This window comes from Salvelinus alpinus, chromosome 7 (genome assembly GCF_045679555.1).
Source record: "Salvelinus alpinus chromosome 7, SLU_Salpinus.1, whole genome shotgun sequence".
Lineage (NCBI taxonomy): Eukaryota > Metazoa > Chordata > Actinopteri > Salmoniformes > Salmonidae > Salvelinus > Salvelinus alpinus.
This window is the reverse complement of record NC_092092.1, coordinates 34373090-34393954: the sequence shown is the minus strand read 5'-3', so window position 1 is coordinate 34393954 and position 20865 is coordinate 34373090. Positions and strand designations below refer to the sequence as shown.

General features: G+C 47.5%; 1 protein-coding gene across 5 annotated transcripts in view; it reads left to right on the top strand.

The window, feature by feature from the left end:
- The window catches only part of LOC139580865 (ubiquitin carboxyl-terminal hydrolase 54-like), a 30968-nt gene extending 10432 nt beyond the window's left edge, over positions 1–20536 (top strand). For 3 of the 5 annotated variants that reach the window (XM_071409945.1, XM_071409946.1, XM_071409947.1), the window contains 17 exons: positions 172–264; positions 5760–5894; positions 6625–6738; positions 6980–7062; positions 8152–8260; positions 9341–9487; positions 9847–9996; positions 10241–10421; positions 10595–10774; positions 11011–11326; positions 12161–12547; positions 12760–12884; positions 13051–13209; positions 14415–14556; positions 15387–16282; positions 16424–16602; positions 17234–20536. In XM_071409945.1, the coding sequence (XP_071266046.1) occupies positions 172–264; positions 5760–5894; positions 6625–6738; positions 6980–7062; positions 8152–8260; positions 9341–9487; positions 9847–9996; positions 10241–10421; positions 10595–10774; positions 11011–11326; positions 12161–12547; positions 12760–12884; positions 13051–13209; positions 14415–14556; positions 15387–16282; positions 16424–16602; positions 17234–17323 (3486 nt within the window). In that variant the 3' untranslated portion in view covers positions 17324–20536. Of the gene's footprint in view, positions 1–171; positions 265–5759; positions 5895–6624; positions 6739–6979; positions 7063–8151; positions 8261–9340; positions 9488–9846; positions 9997–10240; positions 10422–10594; positions 10775–11010; positions 11327–12160; positions 12548–12759; positions 12885–13050; positions 13210–14414; positions 14557–15386; positions 16283–16423; positions 16603–16969; positions 17213–17233 lie in introns of those variants that run through there. The other 2 variants (XM_071409948.1, XM_071409949.1) reach the window with 2 other exon arrangements.
- The last annotated feature ends 329 nt before the right edge of the window (positions 20537–20865 follow it).

Genomic DNA, 20865 nt, shown 5'->3' with positions numbered 1-20865 from the left:
TTGCTGTCACAATACCCGACTCGCATCCCACCAAATGTTTACCAGCTGGGATTCGAACCGTCAACCCTTTGTTTGCTGGTCTGACCTCTAGGTTACATGCCTCCTCTTCAAAATGTAAATATATCCAATATATAAAAATGTAAATATATAACGCTTATGTTTTCGCCTTAGGTTCTGTGGCATCTGGATATCTTCCGTAGAAGTTTCCGCCAGCTGACCACTCACAAGTGTATGGAAGACTCTTGCATCTTCTGTGCCCTCAAGGTAGGTGCAGCTCTGTGAATTCTCTACGTACCTAGCAACGGGCGCATGCCCCGCCCACCTGAGGATCTGTCTTTTACAGCCGTCTATTTCCTGTGTTTGAGGGGTGCAACTTCCTCTTGTCAGTCACTTAAATCTCGCTGCATTGATGGCTTTCATTTAACTCCTGCGTCTCTTTCACACTCTTGCTTTTGCCTGTCGTTTTTCCCCGTTAACGTTACAACCGTGGAAATGTCTGTAATGACCTGTCAGACACACCCCGATATTGGCTGAAATGGGCTCAATGGAATACATTGTCTTTCCGTTGCATCTATAAGAACGCTGAAGCCTCGTCTGGGATTTAACACATCGTCTCGACACTTACATTGCAATAAACTTTATTTTGATGTGTGTTTATTTTTGGTGGAATGGAAAAAAGTAATCCTTTGACATAGTTGAAGTGTTTACAAATCAGACGTGCTTAAATGAAAGCAACTTCCAAAAAGGATCACTCGGATTATGGTGATATTATGTCTGATGTAGAGTATGTATAGATAGGTGTAATCTAGAGCCAAGCGTGTTGATTTCTAGTCTGAGGGTATCCTGCTATTGACAAAGTTGTTGAATTATTACAACACAACGTGACAACAACAGTAATTCATGAGGCAGTCTAGACAGGTGAGTGCTGGTAGGCCTAGACAGAGGACCTTGTTCTATTGCAGCCCTGGTCCACCCCTTTATGTTAATCTAATACATATATTTCTATTTAAAATAAATAAATAAAATAAATACCCGATTCCGTTAGAAAATTTATATATGAGTGCATTCTAAGAAAAAAACGGGGACATTTTACAATCATTTTTCAATAATACCTGAATTCCCACCAAAATACCTGAAATCCATTAATTATTTGTCCGTGTCAAGAATTGTTTTCATGTGCTATAATTCATTCAATACCTGATTAGAATTGATTTAAACACTTTTTAACATTTTGATGACCGTAGCTGGTACTGTATGTAGCTCAGAGCATGCGCTGACCAGCTGGCAAGTGTCTTAACTGACATTTTCAACTTCTCCCTGACCCAGCCTGTAATATCGACACGTTTCAAGCAGACCACCATAGTCCCTGTGCCCAAAAAAGCCTAGTCTAAATGACTGTTTCCCCGTAGCACTCACATCTGTAGCCATGAAATGCTTTGAAAGGCTGGTCATGGCGCACATCACCACCATCATCCCAGACACCCTGGACCCACTCCAATTCGCATACCGCCCCAACAAATCCACAGATGACGCAATCTCTATTGCACTCCGCACTGCCCTTTCCCATCTGGACAAAAGGAACACCTACGTGAGAATGCTGTATGCTGTTCATCAACTACAGCTCAGCGTTCAACACCATAGTGCCCTCCGAGCTCATCACTAAGCCAAAGAACCTGGAAACAAACTAACTCTTCTGACTCATCACATACGCTGCTGTTACTGTTTATTATCTATCCTGTTGCCTAGTCACTTTATCCCTACCTACGTACAGTACCAGTCAAAAGTTTGGACACAGCTTCTCATAGAATGAGAATCATATTTTTTACTATTTTCTACATTGTAGAATAATAGTGAAGACATCGAAACTATGAAATAACACATATGGAATCATGTAGTAACCAAAAAGTATTTTATATTTGAGATTCTTCAAAGTAGCCACCCTTTGCCTTGATGAAAGCTTTGCACACTCTTGGCATTCTCTCAATCAATCAAATCAATCAAATTGATTTATAAAGTCCTTTTTTACATCAGCCGATGTCACAAAGTGCTATACAGAAACCCAGCCTAAAACCCGAAACAGCAAGCAATGCAGATGTAGAAGCACGGTGGCTAGGAAAAACTACCTAGAAAGGCAGGAACCTAGGAAGAAACCTAGAGAGGAACCAGGCTCAGAGGGGTGGCCAGTCGTCTTCTGGCTATGCCGGGTGGAGATTATAACAGAACATGGCCAAGATGTTCAAACGTTCATAGATGACCAGCAGGGTCAAATAATAATAATCACAGTGGTTATAGAGGGTGCAACAGGTCAGCACCTCAGGAGTAAATGTAAGTTGGCTTTTCATAGCCGATCATTCAGAGTTAGAGACAGCAGGTGCGGTAGAGAGAGAGAGTCGAAAACAGCAGGTCTATGACAGGTAGCACGTCCGGTGAACAGGTCAGGTTTCCATAGCCGTAGGCAGAACAGTTGAAACTGGAGCAGCAGCACGACCAGGTGGACTGGGGACAGCAAGGAGTCATCAGGCCAGGTAGTCCTGAGGCATGGTCCTTGGGCTCGGGTCCTTCAAGAGAAGAGAGAAAGAGAGAGAGAGAATTAGAGGGAGCATACTTAAATTCACACAGGACACCGGATAAGACAGGAGAAAATATTCCAGATATAACAGACTGACCCTAGCCCCCCGACACATAAACTATTACATAAATAACCAGCTTCATGAAGTTGTCACCTGGAATGCATTTCAATTAACAGGTGTGCCTTGTTAAAAGTTAGTTTGTGGAATTTCTTTCCTTCTTAATTTGTTTGAACCAATCAGTTGTGTTGTGACAAGGTAGGGGGTTTTATACAGAAGATAGCCCTATTTGGTAAAAGACCAAGTCCATATTATGGCAAGAACAGCTCAAATAAGCCAAGAGAAATGACCGTCCATCATTACTTTAAGACATGAAGGTCAGTCAATGCGGAAAATCTCAAGAACTTTGAAAGTTTCTTCAAGTGCAGTCGCAAAAACCATCAAGCGCTATGATGAAACTGGCTCTCATGAGGACCGCCACAGGAAAGGAAGACCTAGAGTTACCTCTGTTGCAGAGGATAAGTTCATTAGAGTTACCAGCCTCATAAATTGCAGCCCAAATAAATGTTTCACAGAGTTCAAGTAACAGACACATCTCAACATCAACTGTTCAGAGGAGACTGTGTGAATCAGGCCTTCATGGTTGAATTGCTGCAAAGAAACCACTACTAAGGGACACCAATAAGAAGAAGAGACTTGCTTGGGCCAAGAAAGAGCAATGGACATTAGACCGGTGGAAATCTGTCCTTTGGTCTGATGACTCCAAATTTGATATTTTTGGTTCCAACTGCCGTGTGTTTGTGAGATGCAGAGTAGTTGAACGGATGAACTTTGCATGTGTGGTTCCTACCGTGAGGCATGGAGGAGGAGGTGTGATGTTGTGGGGGTGCTTTGCTGGTGACACTGTCTGTGATTTATTTAGAATTCAAGGCTTAACCAGCATGGCTACCACAGCATTCTGCTGCGATATGCCATCCCATCTGGTTGGCATTTAGTGGAACAATAATTTGTTTTTCAACAGGACAACGACCCAAAACACACCTCCAGGCTGTGTAAAGGCTATTTGACCAAGAAGGGGAGTGATGGAGTGCTGCATCAGATGACCTTGCCTCCACAATCACCTGACCTCAACCCAATTGAGATGGTTTGGGATGAGTTGGACCACAGAGTGAAAGAAAAGCAGCCAACATAAGCAGCTCAGCATATGTGGGAACTCCTTCAAGACTGTTGGAAAAGCATTCATCATGAAGCTGGTTGAGAGAATGCCAAGAGTGAGCAAAGCTGTCATCAAGGCAAAGAATGGCTACTTTGAAGAATCTCAAATATAAAATATATTTTGATTTGTTTAAATCTTTTTTGGTTACTACATGATTCCATATGTGTTATTTCATAGTTTTGATGTCTTCACTGTTATTCTACAATATAGATAGTAAAAATAGTAAAAATAAAGAAATGAGTAGGTGTGTCAAAAATTTTGACTGGTACTGTATATGTACATATCTACCTCAATTACCTTGAACCCCTGCATATTGACTCGGTACTGGTACCCCGTGTATATAGCCAAGTTACCATTACTCATTGTGTATTTATTCCTTGTGTTATTATTAATATATATGTTTTTCTTTCTGCATTGTTGGGAAGGGCCCGTAAGCATTTCACTGTTAGTCTACACCTGTTGTTTTTGAAGCATGTCACAAATAACATTTGATTTGATTTGTCGTATTTACCTGTTATATCTATTGTGTGTTTAGTCACTTAGCTCTTATGTAGCATGCAGCACGTACGAGTGTGTGTGTTCGACAGTATACTGTGGGTGTATTACTGATGCTGGGTATCAGTACACATAACAGTGTGTATTTCGTATGGTGTGTATGGCAATGCGTTCTAATGATGGTGTGTGTAGGGAAATGTATTAGGGTGTATAGGGATGTGTGTCAGTCTGAGTACATTGTGTTTTGTAGCAGTGTTGGTGTGTGCATAGTATAATGTAGTGTTGTTGGTGTGTACTATGTGTGTGTAGAAGTGTGTGTCGTGTAGGGTGTGTGTGTGTAGTGGTGCATTTGTTAGTGTCTCCTGAGCCTCTGTAATTAATTGGCTGACTGAAAGAGCTGAGACAGCAGAACCCACGCACGCACGCACGCACACACGCACGCACACACACACGCACACACACACGCACGCACGCACGCACACAAGCTCGTAGGTGAAGAAGTATGGTTGGTGTACATGTGAGGCTATAGTAAAGATAACTGCTGTGAGTTGAACAGATTCTGTCTGCTGATTAGACATCATCCCTAACTTGCGACACAATGTTCACCACCCCTTGGTCCTCCTTCCGCACCAGTTGAGAGAGTGGGAGTGAGTAGGAGAGAGAGCCCAATTCTGATCATTTTTCCACTAATTGGTCTTTTGACCAATTACATCAGACCTTTTCACATTTCGCTCTTTTTCAGATCTGGTTGGTCAAAAAAACAAATTAGTGGAAAAAAATCAGAGTTGGGCTGCCTGTCTAAGTTCAGCCAGAGAGATGAACATAGCGGGGGAGAGACCGGGGGAGGGAGAGATGAATATGGTAGTGGTGTCGATTTCTCCTGTCCTCTCTTGCTGTAGTAGAGTGATGCTTAGGAATTTTCCCCTCAGCTCAATCACACACACACCTCCCTCCTCCCCCTCTTTATATCTCCCCTCTTTCCTTTCTCTTTCTCTTTCCTTCCCCCCCTCCCTCTCTGTAGGGTATAGTCCCCCTCTACTCTCCTTGGCGCATTGCTGCAGTCAGCAGAGCCACCGTGACACACACACACACACACACACACACACACACACACACACACACACACACACACACACACACACACACACACACACACACACACACACACACACACACACACACACACACACACACACACACACACACACACACACACACACACACACACCTCTCTAGCCTTAAAGGGGCGTCCCAGTTTGTCTATAGTGAAACAATGAGGGAAGAGGTAATAGTTGTAGAACTGTTGTAATACTCCTCCTCTGTCCTCACACCGTGGTAGACGTCCGACCAAGACGCAACCACTTGGACGGAGTTGTATTATGGTACGTTCTACTCTGTTAAAGCTGCAATTTGTTCAGTTTTAGTGTATGTGTGTGTGTGTGTGTGTGTGTGTGTGTGTGTGTGTGTGTGTGTGTGTGTAGAGTATCTTTGCCCAGTTCCAGTTCAGCAGTGAGCGTGTGTTACCGTCGGACGTGTTGCGGAGTGCGCTGGCCAAGACCTTCCAGGACGAACAGCGTTTCCAGCTGGGGATCATGGACGACGCAGCAGAATGCTTCGTAAGCCTAACACACACACGCACACGCACACGCACACACGCGCACCCACACACACGCCAACCCTCCTCATTGGGAGCTTCTGCGTGTGCGTGCTATCACTCCAGCCCTGCTCTAACACCATCTAATTCTACTTGATTCGCGAAGTAAGATGCGTTTGAGCAGGGCTGGAACAAATTCCTGCAGGAGGGTGGTCCATCTAACGCCTGTCTGTTTTGTGTCCTTCTGCCTCTATTAAGACTCGCAGCCCAGCTCTGCTAGCATTAGCCATTTAGCTAACTCTGTCCCTCTCTATAGGATTATACAGGAGTCGTGTGTGTTTATCCCAGTGTGTAAACATCGATACAGATAATTGCTTTTAAGCTAATAAGAGTTGGAGTGACCAGTCAACGGACAGAGGAGGGGAGAAGAGGAAGAGAGCGGGAGGAGGAGGGGAGAAACCCGGGAGAGGGACGGAGGAGAGAGAGAGCGAGAAAGAAGGCGAGGGGAGGACAGAGACAGAGCTAAAGGGATAGGTGCTATTTTTCAGTGTCCCTCTCCTACACAGCGGCGTTAGATCCTCTCCTCGCCTCCACAGTTTGCGTGTGTCTGTGTGTGCGTGTGTGTGTGTATGTTTGCGCCTGCGTACGTGTGTGTCAGGGAGGTACTACTTGATCGATTGGTAGTAAATGTGTTCAGTCAGAACATCCAGCGGGTCTTATAAAATACACGTGTGTGTTTTTTTGTGTTTCAGGAGAACCTACTGATGCGTATCCATTTCCACATCAGCGCCGAGACCAGGGAGGACATCTGTACAGCCAAACACTGTATACCACACCAGAAGTTTGCCATGACGCTGTTCGAACAGGTGGGACATACATATACTAAACCCTAACACGTTCATAGGGATATTCTATTTACACAAAGTGACATAAATGGATCAAAACGTAGCAGCAGACACTCAGGCCCCTGAGGACTGGGGATGCACATCAGTTGTGTTCCTGCTTTGACTGAAGCAAAGGCCTGCACTCATGCCGGCCCGTTGTGGATAAGAGAACAGAATGTCTCTGTATGTCTTTATAATATATATATATATATATTTTTTTCAGTGTGTGTGTAATATTTGTGGAGCCACGTCGGACCCTCTCCCCTTCATTCAGATGGTTCACTATATCTCTACCACGTCCCTCTGGTGAGAACAGACATATCTGTGTGTACAGTGTGTGTTCTTGAGGAAATGTGTATGTCTAGTATCTGTGCGAATGTGCGTGTTTGTGTGCGTGTGAATATATATGTGTGTGTGTGTACAGTGTTTGTATAGTACAGTGTTTTTTTTCTTGAGGATGTGTGTGTACACTGTATTGTACACTGTGTCCTGTTCATGATGATATACAGGTAACTGACAAAATAATGGAAACACTTCAGTACATAAGGGTTGCAAAGTATGCTGAATGCAGGTGCCTCCACAGAGATCTCAGTGACTTTGAAAGAGGGGTCTAAAAGGGGCATAGGGGATGTCAGTCACCAGATCTCCACCCAGTTGAACAGTTCTGGGAGATTCTGCAGCAGCGCCTGAGACGGCGTTTTCCACCACCATTAACAACATTTCTCCTGGAACAAAATGGTGTCGCATCCCTCCGACAGAGTTCCAGACACTAGAATCTATGCCAAAGTGCAGTCAAGCTGTTCTGGTGGCTCGTGGGGCCCAACAACTTGTTAAGACACTTTATGTTGGTGTTTCCTTTATTTTGACAGTTACCTGTATGTGTGTGTATAGTTTAGTCCAGTGTGTGTTCTTGAGGACACGTGTGTGTGTGTATGGTTTAGTCCAGTGTGTGTTCTTGAGGACACGTGTGTGTGTGTGTGTATGGTTTAGTCCAGTGTGGGTTCTTGAGGACACGTGTGTGTGTGTGTGTGTGTGTGTGTGTGTGTGTGTGTGTGTGTGTGTGTGTGTGTGTGTGTGTGTGTGTGTGTGTATGGTTTTGTCCAGTGTGTGTTCTTGAGGACACGTGTGTGTGTGTGTGTATAGTTTAGTCCAGTGTGGGTTCTTGAGGACACGTGTGTGTGTGTGTGTGTGTGTGTGTGTGTGTGTGTGTGTGTGTGTGTGTGTGTGTGTGTGTGTGTGTGTGTATGGTTTAGTCCAGTGTGGGTTCTTGAGGACACGTGTGTGTGTGTATAGTTTAGTCCAGTGTGGGTTCTTGAGGACACGTGTGTGTGTGTGTGTATGGTTTAGTCCAGTGTGTGTTCTTGAGGACACGTGTGTGTGTGTGTGTCCTTGCTGCAGTAACCAGGCGGTGAGGATGTTAGAGTGTAGAGAGAAGCCCACTCCTGACATGTTTGGAGAGCTGCTCCGCAACGCCAGCAACATGGGAGACCTACGCAACTGCCCAGTGAGTGTACACACACACACACACACACACACACACACACACACACACACACACACACACACACACACACACACACACACACACACACACACACACACACACACACACACACACACACACACACACACAAACAAACACACTCACGCATTGATGAACACACATTGACAGCTCTTTGTACTGGCTTGCGTGCCGGTGTGTGTGTGTGTGTGAGCTTTGTGCTGCTGCCGCATGGTAAAGAGCTGTTGGTGTGAGGCGGTGAATAGATCCAGTGCTGCTCCACACACCCTGCCCCTCTCTGCCAGAGTACCCACACAAAGGGCCTCTTCTCTGGGCAGAGCCTGGCGGCTGGCCCCTTCTACAACACCCCAGCCCTCCAGTCCCCAGTCTCCCTGCTAGTCACATCGCCATTATCTTGTTATTGCGAGGCTGAGAGGATCCCTTCCCTCTATGCTTGTACAATACTGCCTGTGATAGCTTTGGCCCCATGCTATGTCCCGTGTTTATCCCATGGCCCCATGCTCTTCTCCCGGAACCCATTCGGAGCGTGTGCCCTGTTGAGTGTGTTTTTTTCAGATGAGTTGTGTGTATTGCTATGAGAGTGTGTGTGTCCCTTTCTCAGGACCAGGTCGTCCTGGCATAATCCCTTCCTGTCAGTACCGGTGCCAGCCCGGTCCAACCCGCTACCCACGAATGGAGTGTGTGTGTGTGTGTATGTGTGTGTGTGTTTGTCTTTGTGTGTGTGTTCTGGCACTCTCTCTGGTTGCCAGGGTGTTCTCAGGCTGTTTTCGAGCCGGCTTTGCCAGCCCTGGTGTGTGCGTTTGTGTGTTCGTTTCTGTGTGTGTTTGTGTTCTGCCAGCTCTGTGGTGGGTCGTGAGTCAGAGGAAGAGTCTAGAACACATGGTTCTGAACTCAACAGAACAGAAGGCTACTGGACAAACACTACTCAGCAAACTATCCCTCTCTCTCCCAGATTCCAAATAAGATTCCTCAGATTCCTTAATAATCACTTCAAACCATTCTTCTTCTCTTTTAATAATGGCATTATTTTATGTTTCCTCTGCCTCACTTCCAACCCTGCAGAGTAACTGTGGGGAGGTGTTGCGTATCCGCCGTGTGCTGATGAACTCTCCAGAGATAGTGTCCATCGGCCTGGTCTGGGACTCAGACCACTCTGACCTGGCTGAGGACGTCATTCACAGCCTGGGCACCTGTCTACGCCTGGGGGATGTAAGACACGCAGACACGCAAACACACACACACACACACACACACACACACACACACACACACACACACACACACACACACACACACACACACACACACACACACACACACACACACACACACACACACACACACACACACACACACACACACACACACACACACACACACACACACACACACACACACAATGATTAACCTTAGCAGAGGCTTTAGCTCAGTGGTCTTGATTTCTTTCGATTGCCTAGACAACATACCTCATACCTGCTCTTCTTTTATCCTCTAGTACATCTGATTTCTCACCTCTCTCTCTCTCTATCTCTCTCTCTCTCTCTCTCTCTCCTCTCCCTCTCCCCTAGTTGTTCTACCGTGTGACAGAGGAGCGGGCTCGTCAGGCTGAGCTGTACCTGGTTGGTATGGTGTGTTACTATGGTAAACACTACTCCACATTCTTCTTCCAGACTAAGATACGCAAGTGGATGTACTTTGACGACGCCCACGTCAAAGAGGTGAGTCAGTGACTGAGTGAATTAGTTAGTTAGATAGTTGACATGTGTTTTTATCGAGAATGTAGCTGTATAAAGGATATCATTAATGAATATAAGGAATAGATACTTTATTGTCCGTTTGGTTAGAACGGAAATTCATCTTCCCTGAATGGTGAGCTATTTTCTGGGGCTAAGTGCCTTGCTCAAGGGCACAACATTAGATATGTTGGTTAGTAGTGTGTGTTTGTGTGCGTTATCTCGATAGATCGGTCCTAAGTGGAAGGACGTGGTGGCGCGGTGTATAAAGGGTCACTACCAGCCTCTACTGCTGCTCTATGCTGACCCCCGGGGGACGCCGGTGGTATCGCAGGACAACCCCTCCTTCTCTAACCCCCAGCTGGACCTGCTGCACTGCAGCAAGGCTGGCTATGACAGCGAGGACTCTGGTAACCTTTAACCCCTGACCTCTAAACCCTGGCCCTCACCCCAAAACTCCTTAAGCTTGGCACGTACCCTAAACCAAACCTCTCTCTCTCTTCTCATGTTCTGTCTGTCCGTCTGTCTCTCTCTCTCTCCTTTCCTCCCTCTCTCTTTCTCTGTTTCTTTCTTTCTCTTTCAGGGCGGGAGCCCTCCATATCCAGTGATACCCGTACAGATTCTTCAGACAGCTCCAGCCACCGAGCATCTCGAAATCGCCCTCTCCACCAGTCAACAGGCAGCCACCTGTCCAACGAATCGCAGACCACAGTGGTCGGTAAACATGACAACGGCACGCCCCTACACAGCGCAGACGCAACAGGTGAATTACATAATGTTACAAATCCACTTTAGTAACATATCTGATTCAGCTAATGATTAGTTGATCAATTGGATCAGGTGTGTTAGCGCTGGGCTAAAACAAAAGCCTGCACACTCTATAATCCTCCAGGATCAGAGTTGGAGAACGGTAAACACAAAAACAATCTAACCACCCTCTCTCTCTATTTCTGTCTTTCTCTCCATCCCTCTCTCCATCCCTCTCTCTATCTCTGTCAGACTCAGTAACAGAGGCTCCCCCCCGCCCCCCCTCCCCTACCCTGCAGCAGGGGGACTATAAAGAGACAGCTGGGTTCCTCCTCTCCTCTCGTCGTCCCATGTCGTCATGCTCTTCCTCGCACCCTTTCTCCTCCTCCTCCTCTTCCTCCCATCCCCCCTCCTCTACCTGTTCCTATCCCGTCTCCTCCTCCTCTTCCTCCCGTCCCATGTCCTCTTCCTCTTCCTCGGGTATAGGGGGGTCTGTGCTGGGTTCTGAGGCAGGGGCCGTGGGGCCTCACTGGGAGGATGAGAGCACTAGCAGTGAGTCCAAGTCTAGGTGGGTGCTGCTGAACAGAAACACACATTTATACTGACATATACAGTGCCTTTGGAATGTATTCAGAACCCTTGAATTCTTCCACATTTTGTTACGTTACAGCCTTATTCTAAAATGGATTAAATAAATACAAATTCTCAGCAATCTACACACAATACTCCATATAATGACAAAGCGAAAAACTGAGCAATCGGGGGAGTGGGGCCTTGGTCAGGGAAGTGACCAAGAACCTGATGGTCACTCTGACAGAGATTGAGAATTCCTCTGTGGAGATAGGAGAACCTTCCAGAAGGACAACCATCTCTGCAGCACTCCACCAATCAGGCCTTTATGGTAGAGTGGCCAGACGGAAGCCACTCCTTAGTAAAAGGCACATGAGAGCCCGCTTGGAGTTTGCCAAAAGGCATCTAAAGACTCTCAGACCATGAGCAACAAGATTCTCTGGTCTGAGGAAACCAAGATTGAACTTACTTCAACAAAGTACTGAGTAAAGGGTCTGAATACTTATGTAAATGTGATATTTCAGTTTTGATTTGCAAAAATGTTTTTAAAAGTTTTTTGCTTTGTCATTATTGGGTATTGTGTCTAGATTAATGAGGGGAAAAAACAATTTAATCAATTTTAGAATAAGGTTGTAACGTAACAAAATGTGGAAAAAGTCAAGAGGTCTGAATACTTTCCGAACTGTACTGTACTTCCATATAGTCCAAGCCCATGTGAATGTTACACAGTAGAAGGCTTATATAACAAGTGTTGCTGTAAAGTTTGTTCTCCTAGCTTGTTACAGTAAGTTAACCTTTCACAGTGTTACCTGCTAAATGTTTGACTCTCCAGTTCTTCTGGTGGTCGATGTTACCGGCCAGCCTGGAGGCCACGGAGGGAGGCCCTGAACATCGACAGCATCTTCACCCGCCAGAGAGGCTCTCCGCTGGGCTACAGCACCCTGCCCGGGCCCCGTCTACCTCCAAAGCTCCATCAACACTGTCCAACTAACACGCCTGATCTGCAGGGGGCAGGAGAGGTGGCCTGGGGTGTAGCGGGCTTGGGGGGACACACTGGGGGGGTGGCCGGTGTGGCAGGGATGCCTGGGTTGCTAGGCAATGGTACGGGCTGCCCCCCTCCTCCTCCCCCGTTGAGAGGGGTGGAGCTTCAGCCCTGTCTGATCCAGAGGATGGAGAGTGGTTACGAGAGCAGCGAGAGGAACAGCAGCAGCCCTGACAGGTACACACACAAACACACACACACACACACACACACACACACACACACACACACACACACACACACACACACACACACACACACACACACACACACACACACACACACACACACACACACACACACACACACCATGGCAGCGCAATACGTTTTGTCCTTGTTGCAGTCTCACAGAGTTTCTCTCTCTCTCTTTCCCCCTCCCTCTCTCTCAGGGAGGTAGGTCAGAAGCGTGTGCTGATGTCTGGTCCGTCGTGGCGCTCGGTGCCCAAGTCCAAGAGCACCAGTGCCATCCTGCAGGAGCTGCCAGCACCTAGCTGGGGCAGCAACAGCAACCTGGGTGTGTGTGTATATATGTGCGTGTGATATGTAACGGTGTCAAATGGGTAGCGTGTGTGTGTTTGTACAATATTCAGGTTCTAAAGTTTGTTTCTCCCACCTCCCCGTGCGTGTGCTTGTGTGTACGTGTGTGCGCTTGCATACGGTGTGTATGTGTGTGTGTGCAGGCGCTGGCCGTAGCGAGCTGGATGAGCTTCAGGAGGAGGTAGTGAGGAGAGCGAGGCAGCAGGAGCAGCAGAGGAGGAAAGCGGCGGAGAGAGAAGCTGCGGTGGGATTTAACCCCAGACCCTCCAAATACATGGACTTAGACCAGCTGCAACACCAGGGTGAGGGCAGGGAGGGGCGTACGTCACCGCGACTGTCTGTTCCTTACACCTTCCTCCTTTGGTGGCTGTCTGTCCGTCCCGTCCTTTTGTCTTGTCAGGACACGAGAGAAGATACTTTTGTGTAGTGGCTCATTTTGGGTGTGTTATGGTTACCTACTGTCTGTGTGCGCGCGCGCCTGTGAGTGTGTGTGTGTGTGTGTGTGTGTGTGTGTGTGTGTGTCTGTGTGTCTGTGTCTGTGTGTGTGTGTGTGTGTGTGTGTGTGTGTGTGTGTGTGATGCTATAACAGCGTATAGACGAGTGTTCTCGACTCCCTGGTGGGTGCAGGCTTTTGTTTTGGCCCAGCACTGACACACCATCACTGGGTGGTTTTAATTGGTCCGTTGAATCAGTAGGGGCGTGTGTCCCTGTGTGTCTGGTTGTCTGTCGTTCACCTTCTTCAACACACACACACACACACACATAACCTTCGGGTAAATCGGTGGCATTATTTCTAATGCGACTCAATGGTTTTAGCGTTGCATAATGACGTCAGTGCTTTAAGCTAATACTAACAACCTCAATCTGCCTGGTTCCATGTAACACATCACAGCTAACAACAGGAGAGGAACCACAGTGCACTTCTTGCACAGTACAAGTCAACATTGATGTGACTCATTGGGAACCTGCTTGTCGTCTCTGAACGTACCCCAGATTTGATGGTTGCTCTCCTGCTGTGTCTCTGCATCTTCTCCTAACCCACTAACAACACAGACAGCAGTGGGCACGTTCACTAGGGTTAAACGCTGCACGAGCTGATACTAGATCTGTTCTGAAGGCCTAGCGTCTTCCCCTGATCTCACGACCCCAGCTCTGCTCTCTCTCTCTCTTGAAAACCCTCATCTCTCTGTCATTGACTAACCGACATGCACGCACACACACGGGCACACACACACACGCATAAAGGAGCTGTTTGCATGCTGGCCCCCTCATAACCACTCCTCTACTCTGCTTCTCTTTTTTCTGCCTCTCTTTCCTCCATCCCTCTTTCCCTTCTCTTTATTTATTTCCAACTCTCTTTCTCATTTCCATTTCCAACTCTCTTCTCTCTCTCTTTTCATCTCTCACTATTTCCATCTCTCTCTCTCTCTGTTCTATCTCTCTCCATCTCTCGCTCTTACCATCTCTCTCTCTCTCTGTCCTCCTGCTCTCTCGTTAACATTCTCAGCTGTGCTCAGCCCCTTGCATGAGGCTAATGCTCATAGTGGATTGGCTGTAGCTGCGTGCATGAGGAGCACTTGGGAACCAATCACACAGGATCAGGATATGGAGCAGGAGACAAGAAGCGCCCGTCCACAGGGGCATCGCAGGTACCATAACTGTCCCCTGTGTGTCCCCAAAACCCACCCCAGGACCCTTCTGTGTGTGTCCCAGCTCTGCCTGTCCAAAAATCACCCCTAACTCCTCTGTGTGTAGTGCAGTGGAAAGTGTTTCTGCTCTGAGATAATTGGTCTGTACTGGTCTGTATTTGTCTGTGTTGGTCAATGTTGGTCTTTACTGGTTTGTACTGGTACTTGTTGTGTTGATGGTGAGATATCTAGTCCAGACCTGTCTAGGAGTGGGCTGTAGGTCTGTCTGCCTTTCTGCCTGTCTGTCTGTTCGTGAGGGGCTGGTGCTGTGTTGGATGGGAGGTATACTGTATATGTAGCCAGTAGGGGAAGATGAGGAGAGGAGACTAGTGCTTTCTTCTCATTCTTCAGTCCTCTCTTCCTCCCCTCCTATATCTGGTTATTTTTTCCCCTCTTCCTCTCCTCCTCTTTCTTGTTCTTAACTGCTCTCTCATTTATTCTTTATTCCCTTATTATAATTTTTTCCTCTCCTCTTCTATTGATCAACGTTGAGCTGTGATTAATGGGTGACTGCTGCAAAGGCTGCTGGGTAATTACTGAGCCAGCGGAGATGTAGAGAGTTAATGTTGGTGGTGGTGGATTTTGTGTGTGTGCTTGCTGACTGGTGTCTTGATGATTAAGTGCCTTATAGCTTTATGAATCCTACATTACAGTCATGAGCCTGACATACGATGCATTTGTTTCAACACATTCCATTTGAAGAGTGTTTTTGTTTCATCCTTTATTTACTCTGATTGTGAATGGCTGCTGAGCATCTCTGACCCGCCCTTTCTCTCCTGTCGCCCAATCAGTGAACAGCCTGGCCCGCTCCAAGTACTGCTGACGCCCAATCAGGAGGGGGAAGAGGTCCGGCCAGCCTACCAGGATGCAGCCCTGGGCCCTGGCCAGCCCTCTCTCTCCTACAGACCCTCCCCCATCCTCACCCCTCTCCACTCATCCCTCCAACCCCCTCCCACCGACAACTCCGCAGCACAGGTTGAGGAGGGGAGAGACAGCCTTTTTAGCGGGGGAGAGGGGAGAGAACGGGTCAGGAGGGGGGAGGATGTGGGGATGAGTGAGGTGGGGGGACAGGGACTGAGGAAAGTTGAGGAGGGGGAGCGGTTGAGGAGAGGTGAGGAAAGACAGGGGGTGAGGCTGGAGGAGTTGTTACAGGTTGGGGGTGTGTGTGTGAGACCTCTAGGCAGACACCTGGCCATCTCTCTTCCCTCTTTACCTCTCAGACTCTGGGATATATCCGACACACACACGACCCCCTTACACACACATTCACCCTCTGACCCCCAACACACACGACCCCCACCCCCACATTCAAACACTGACTCCCCACACATGTATACAGACCCTGAGCCCCCACACAAACAGTCTGACCCTCTGCCCACCCCCCCCTCATCCCGCAGTCAGCCCCATCCCTCCCCGCCCACCGCCTCTTCTGATTGGCCCAATCAAGTTTCCACCTTCAACACCATCACAAGTCATTGGTCCTCCTGGAGCTTGGACCGCCCAGATGCCGTGGTTACGCCATATGACACACCTCCAGATCGCTGCCTCCCCATTAAGGCACACCTCTCCCACAGAAAATACAACTCCCAGCCTGCACCTGCACAGCATGAACCCTGTGACCCTGAGGAGGCAGAGTTATCAGAGCTGGACTTCCTGTACCGGGCCAGTCTCCAGGCAGGAAGTAGAGGTACGTACTGTAGATATTGTAGTTGTGTGTATGTGTGTTTATGTTTAAAGTGTGTGTATGTACAGTAGCTGTGTGTCTAGTGTGTGTATGAAGCTATGTGTGTATATAGTCCCTGACCTCTTTTCTCCTGCGTGCGACCAGGTGGCAGCCCGGCCGGGAGGCTGCAGTGTGGGGTAAGAGGGCCAGCCCGCTCCTTCACTCCCAACACCAACATGGAGGGGAGTGTGTACCAGACTGACAGCAGCAGCACAATGGTCCGCAGTCTGAGCGGCACAGTCGTCAACCCGCGTCGCCACCGTCTCACCGCTGCACGCAGCTTTGTGAGTTTATCATACGCAAACACCACCGGAGGTTGGTGGCACCTTAATTGGGGAGGACGGGCTCGTGGTAATGGCTGGAGCGGAATTAGTGGAATGGTATCAAATACATCAAACACATGGTTTCCATTTGCTCCCCCGTTCCAGCCATTATTATGAGCCGTCCTCCCCTCAGCAGCCTCCACTGACACACACGCACTGCTGCACTCCAGTGGTCATGTTGTAGAGCTGCATCGCTGTTTTCACCTCCAATTCTCATCTGCAATACCATCACACTGCTGTTCTCTCTCTCTCTCTCTCTCTCTCTCTCTCTCTCTCTCTCTCTCTCTCTCTCTCTCTCTATCCCCCGTCTCTCTCTCTCCTTCTGAAGGTGAAGCAGACAGATGTCAGTGCCTCTGCTTACTTACCTAATCTCCTCTGAGACCCTGTATTGTTACACCATCATCACCTTCGTCATCACCATCTTCATCATAATATGTATCTTCACCATCTTCATCTTAGTCATCGTCATCTTCAACTTCATTATCTTCGTCTTCATAATCATTATCATAATTATCTTCACCCAGTCCTTTCATGACCCCTTACCCTTCACCTCTGGGGCCTGTCCGTCACTGTTTTGTCCCTCCCCCTGCAGGAGATGCCCAATGGCGCGGGGAGTTTCTGGTGTCTGACGGGGGTGAAGCTGACTTCAGACCACTTAAGACAGTGGTCTTCAGACCACTGACGTGCCTCCTTATGCATCTACGCAACAGGCACCTCCGGGGGCAGCTCGCTGGGGTCCTTACTCTCCACACCGCTACAGGAAACTCGTAGGGCAGCTCTCCGGGGTCCTAACACGCAACACCGCTACAAGCACATCCCACATTGGACCTCTAGGGTCCTTACCCTCCACACCGCTACGGGGACCTCCCAGGGCAGCCTTCTAGGGTCCTAACCCTCCACAGTTCTACAGGCACCTCCCAGGGCAGCTCTATGGGGTCCTTACCCTCCACACAGCTACAGGGACCTCCCAGAGCAGCTCTTTGGAGTCCTAATACTCCACACCACTAAAGGCACCTCCCAGGACAGCTATTTGCAGGTCCTTACCCTCGACACCACTAAAGGCACCTCCCAGGACAGCTATTTGCAGGTCCTTACCCTCGACACCGCTAAAGGCACCTCCCAGGACAGCTATTTGCAGGTCCTTACCCTTGACACCGCTAAAGGCACCTCCCAGGACAGCTATTTGCAGGTCCTTACCCTCGACACCGCTAAAGGCAGCTCCCAGGGCAGACATCCGGGGTCCTAACTCTCCACACCGCTACAGGCACCTCCCAGGACAGCTATTTGCAGGTCCTTACCCTCGACACCGCTACAGGCACCTCCCAGTGCAGACATCCGGGGTCCTAACTCTCCACACCGCTACAGGCACCTCCCAGGACAGCTATTTGCAGGTCCTTACCCTCGACACCGCTAAAGGCAGCTCCCAGGGCAGACACCCGGGGTCCTAACTCTCCACACCGCTACAGGCATCTTCCAAAGCTGCCCTGCACCTCACCCATTGCCATGATAGGGGGTTGGTCTAGGACCCCCCCCAACCCCAAACACACACCTCTCCCCACGTCCGTCCCTCAGTGGTCTACTAACCTCCCTCTACCCCCATCTCGCACCCTCCGCCCTTCTTCAACTATTCAGTCTATGCAGTCATTCTTAGTCCCCCTCAGCAGGAATTACTCTGAAACCCAAAACAACAAACTCACCTAATTACACTTCTAGCTAGCTAGCTTGCGACCTGCTAGCCTGTTAGCCTCCTAATATAGTCTGACTCTGAACATTATCCTGCTAGCCTTCCCCTCTTTGGGTCTATAAAGGAGGGAGTAGATTAGCTAGCCTGGGTTAGCCTATGATCTCCCTGCTTTATCTGCCCCAATCAGAGGGGCTCTGGAACCTTTAGGTGACTGAAAGATCCACAGGGGGGGGGGGGGGGGGGGGGGGTTACCGATAAGCCACGGCTTATTCCTTTTTCTTTATGGGCATTTCCTGTCTGATGACAGCACAGCACACCTGGATATGTTGTTTCCAAGGGAACCCCAGGACTAGTGCATACGTGCCTACATAGCTCCGTATAGACTGAACTCTAATAATAACTAAAGTCATGTACAGAAAAACGATATATGAAACCTGTATGTTATTAAGACCTTATGGAATGTTCATACTAATAATGATAATAATGAAGATATTGATAACTTTAGTGGTGACTCCTGGTCCTGGATTGAGTGACCTTCACAAGTGTTCAGCTGGAGGTCACCTGACTGACCGTTGTAACGGCTAACGCTGCTCTCCCATTTCTATCGGGAGAAACTACCTTGCTTTTTCCTTTATTTATTTATTTTTTACAGATAACGGTAGCTAAATGGAACAAACTTTTGCACACCTGATGTAACGTGAGAGAGGGAGAGCTTTGATAGAGCGAGGGTAAGGGAAGTGTGTTTGCTGAAGGGTACTTGCTGAAGTGTACTTGATGAAGGGTAAATGTAATCTAATTTATTTGAGGCCTCAGGTTAACATGATTGGTTCTTGGTTACTGAGATTCTCTATCTTCTTCTGGACCTTTCCGTTCAGTTCTGACCCTGATGTTACTCAGATATGAATGGTGAAACACTATATTATAAATATACTTCATATAAATATATGTACTGTAGGTATTAGAGATATATTTTAAGGCCATGCCATGATATATTTTTATCATGGCACTGTCTCTCATCCTCCAGTTATAACAGGGTTATTTCTCTGACTTACCCCTAACTGAATAACACTGACATGTCTTGAAAATGTTATGATATGATTTAACCTGCTGAACATGTTATAACATATGTACATATAATATGTATGTATATACATAATAAGTACATACATTTAATACATTATAACTAATCCCTATTTGGAGACCAATGGCCAGTGCAGAACGAGATCTAGACAGAACTGATAAATGATTGTTGTATCTAAACCAAAGGTTGGCACTTAGACAAAGACACAGCTCTCTGTCTGTCTTTAACATTGTGATTTACAAAAAAAATGTATTTATTAATTTGATTATTTTGTTGCTGTTGTTTGTGTTGTGGATGTTGGAGAATGTAGCCAACTGTAGCGCATGAGTCTGCTATGCAAATCAACCTTCCCTCCTGACCCTTGACCTCTGACCTGACAGATAGGAAGCAGGAAGTGGACACGCCCACGAACGGACGCTTTATTTACGAATTTAAGTCAAGAAGATACGTGATTAAATGCTGCTGTTGAACTCTGTACTAAGTCATAGGCTCGATCCCAAATGGCACCCGTCTCCCTATGTACTACACACTACTTTTGGCCAGAGCCCTACATAGGGAATAGGGTGTGATTCCCATTCGCACCATATACATACATAGTACTGAAGTGGTTCACTATGTAGTAAAAAGGGATAATGTATACCAGGGGTATTCAACTCTTACCCTACGAGGTCCGGAGCCTGCTGGTTTTCTGTTCTAACTGATAATGAACTGCACACCCCTGGTGTCCCAGGTCTAAATCAGTCTCTGATTAGAGGGGAACAATGAAAAGAACACAGTGGAACTGGCTTCGGGGTACAGAGTTGAGTTTGAGGGCTGTATACTATGCTAGGAACAGTCAATGGACATTCAATGCAAAGAGAGAGTGGAAGAAAGAGAGCGACGATGATCGAAAGAAAGTACGTAGAGAGGAGATAAAATGATGTACTGTATGTGTGTGAAATAGAGATGATGTGAGGATGAAAGAGGGCTAGGAGTCGTTTTTAGAGAGCGAGTTGTATGTGTTTGTGTGCGTGTAGGGTGTTTGTGTGTGTTGGTACTGGGTATCATTGCTTGGCGAACGAGGGAAAGAGGGATCCTGTATTTTTGCAATAAAGTTATTACCACTGCTCTCTTAATGGGGCGTAACCACTCATCTGACTCTGTCTTCTCATTGGCTGCTTTCTATGTGAAGGGAGGAGGCTGGGTATCATGGCATTTAAGCCTTATTTCTACTGTACCTGAGCAATTAGCTATGCAAAATGGCTTCCCTGCACAGTTTCGCCCATAGCTGCGCAAAGTAGGGGTGCTGGAGGTGATGCTAATGTTAATACTCCCGTCTGAACAGGCATCAATAAAATCATTCAAAATACTACACCAGAGAGCCACAATTTGTGCAGCACGCTCACCAAATATCAAACAGCTTGTTGAGTTGCCGCCATACAAATAGAATCTTAACACAATTGACATCCCTACCTATATG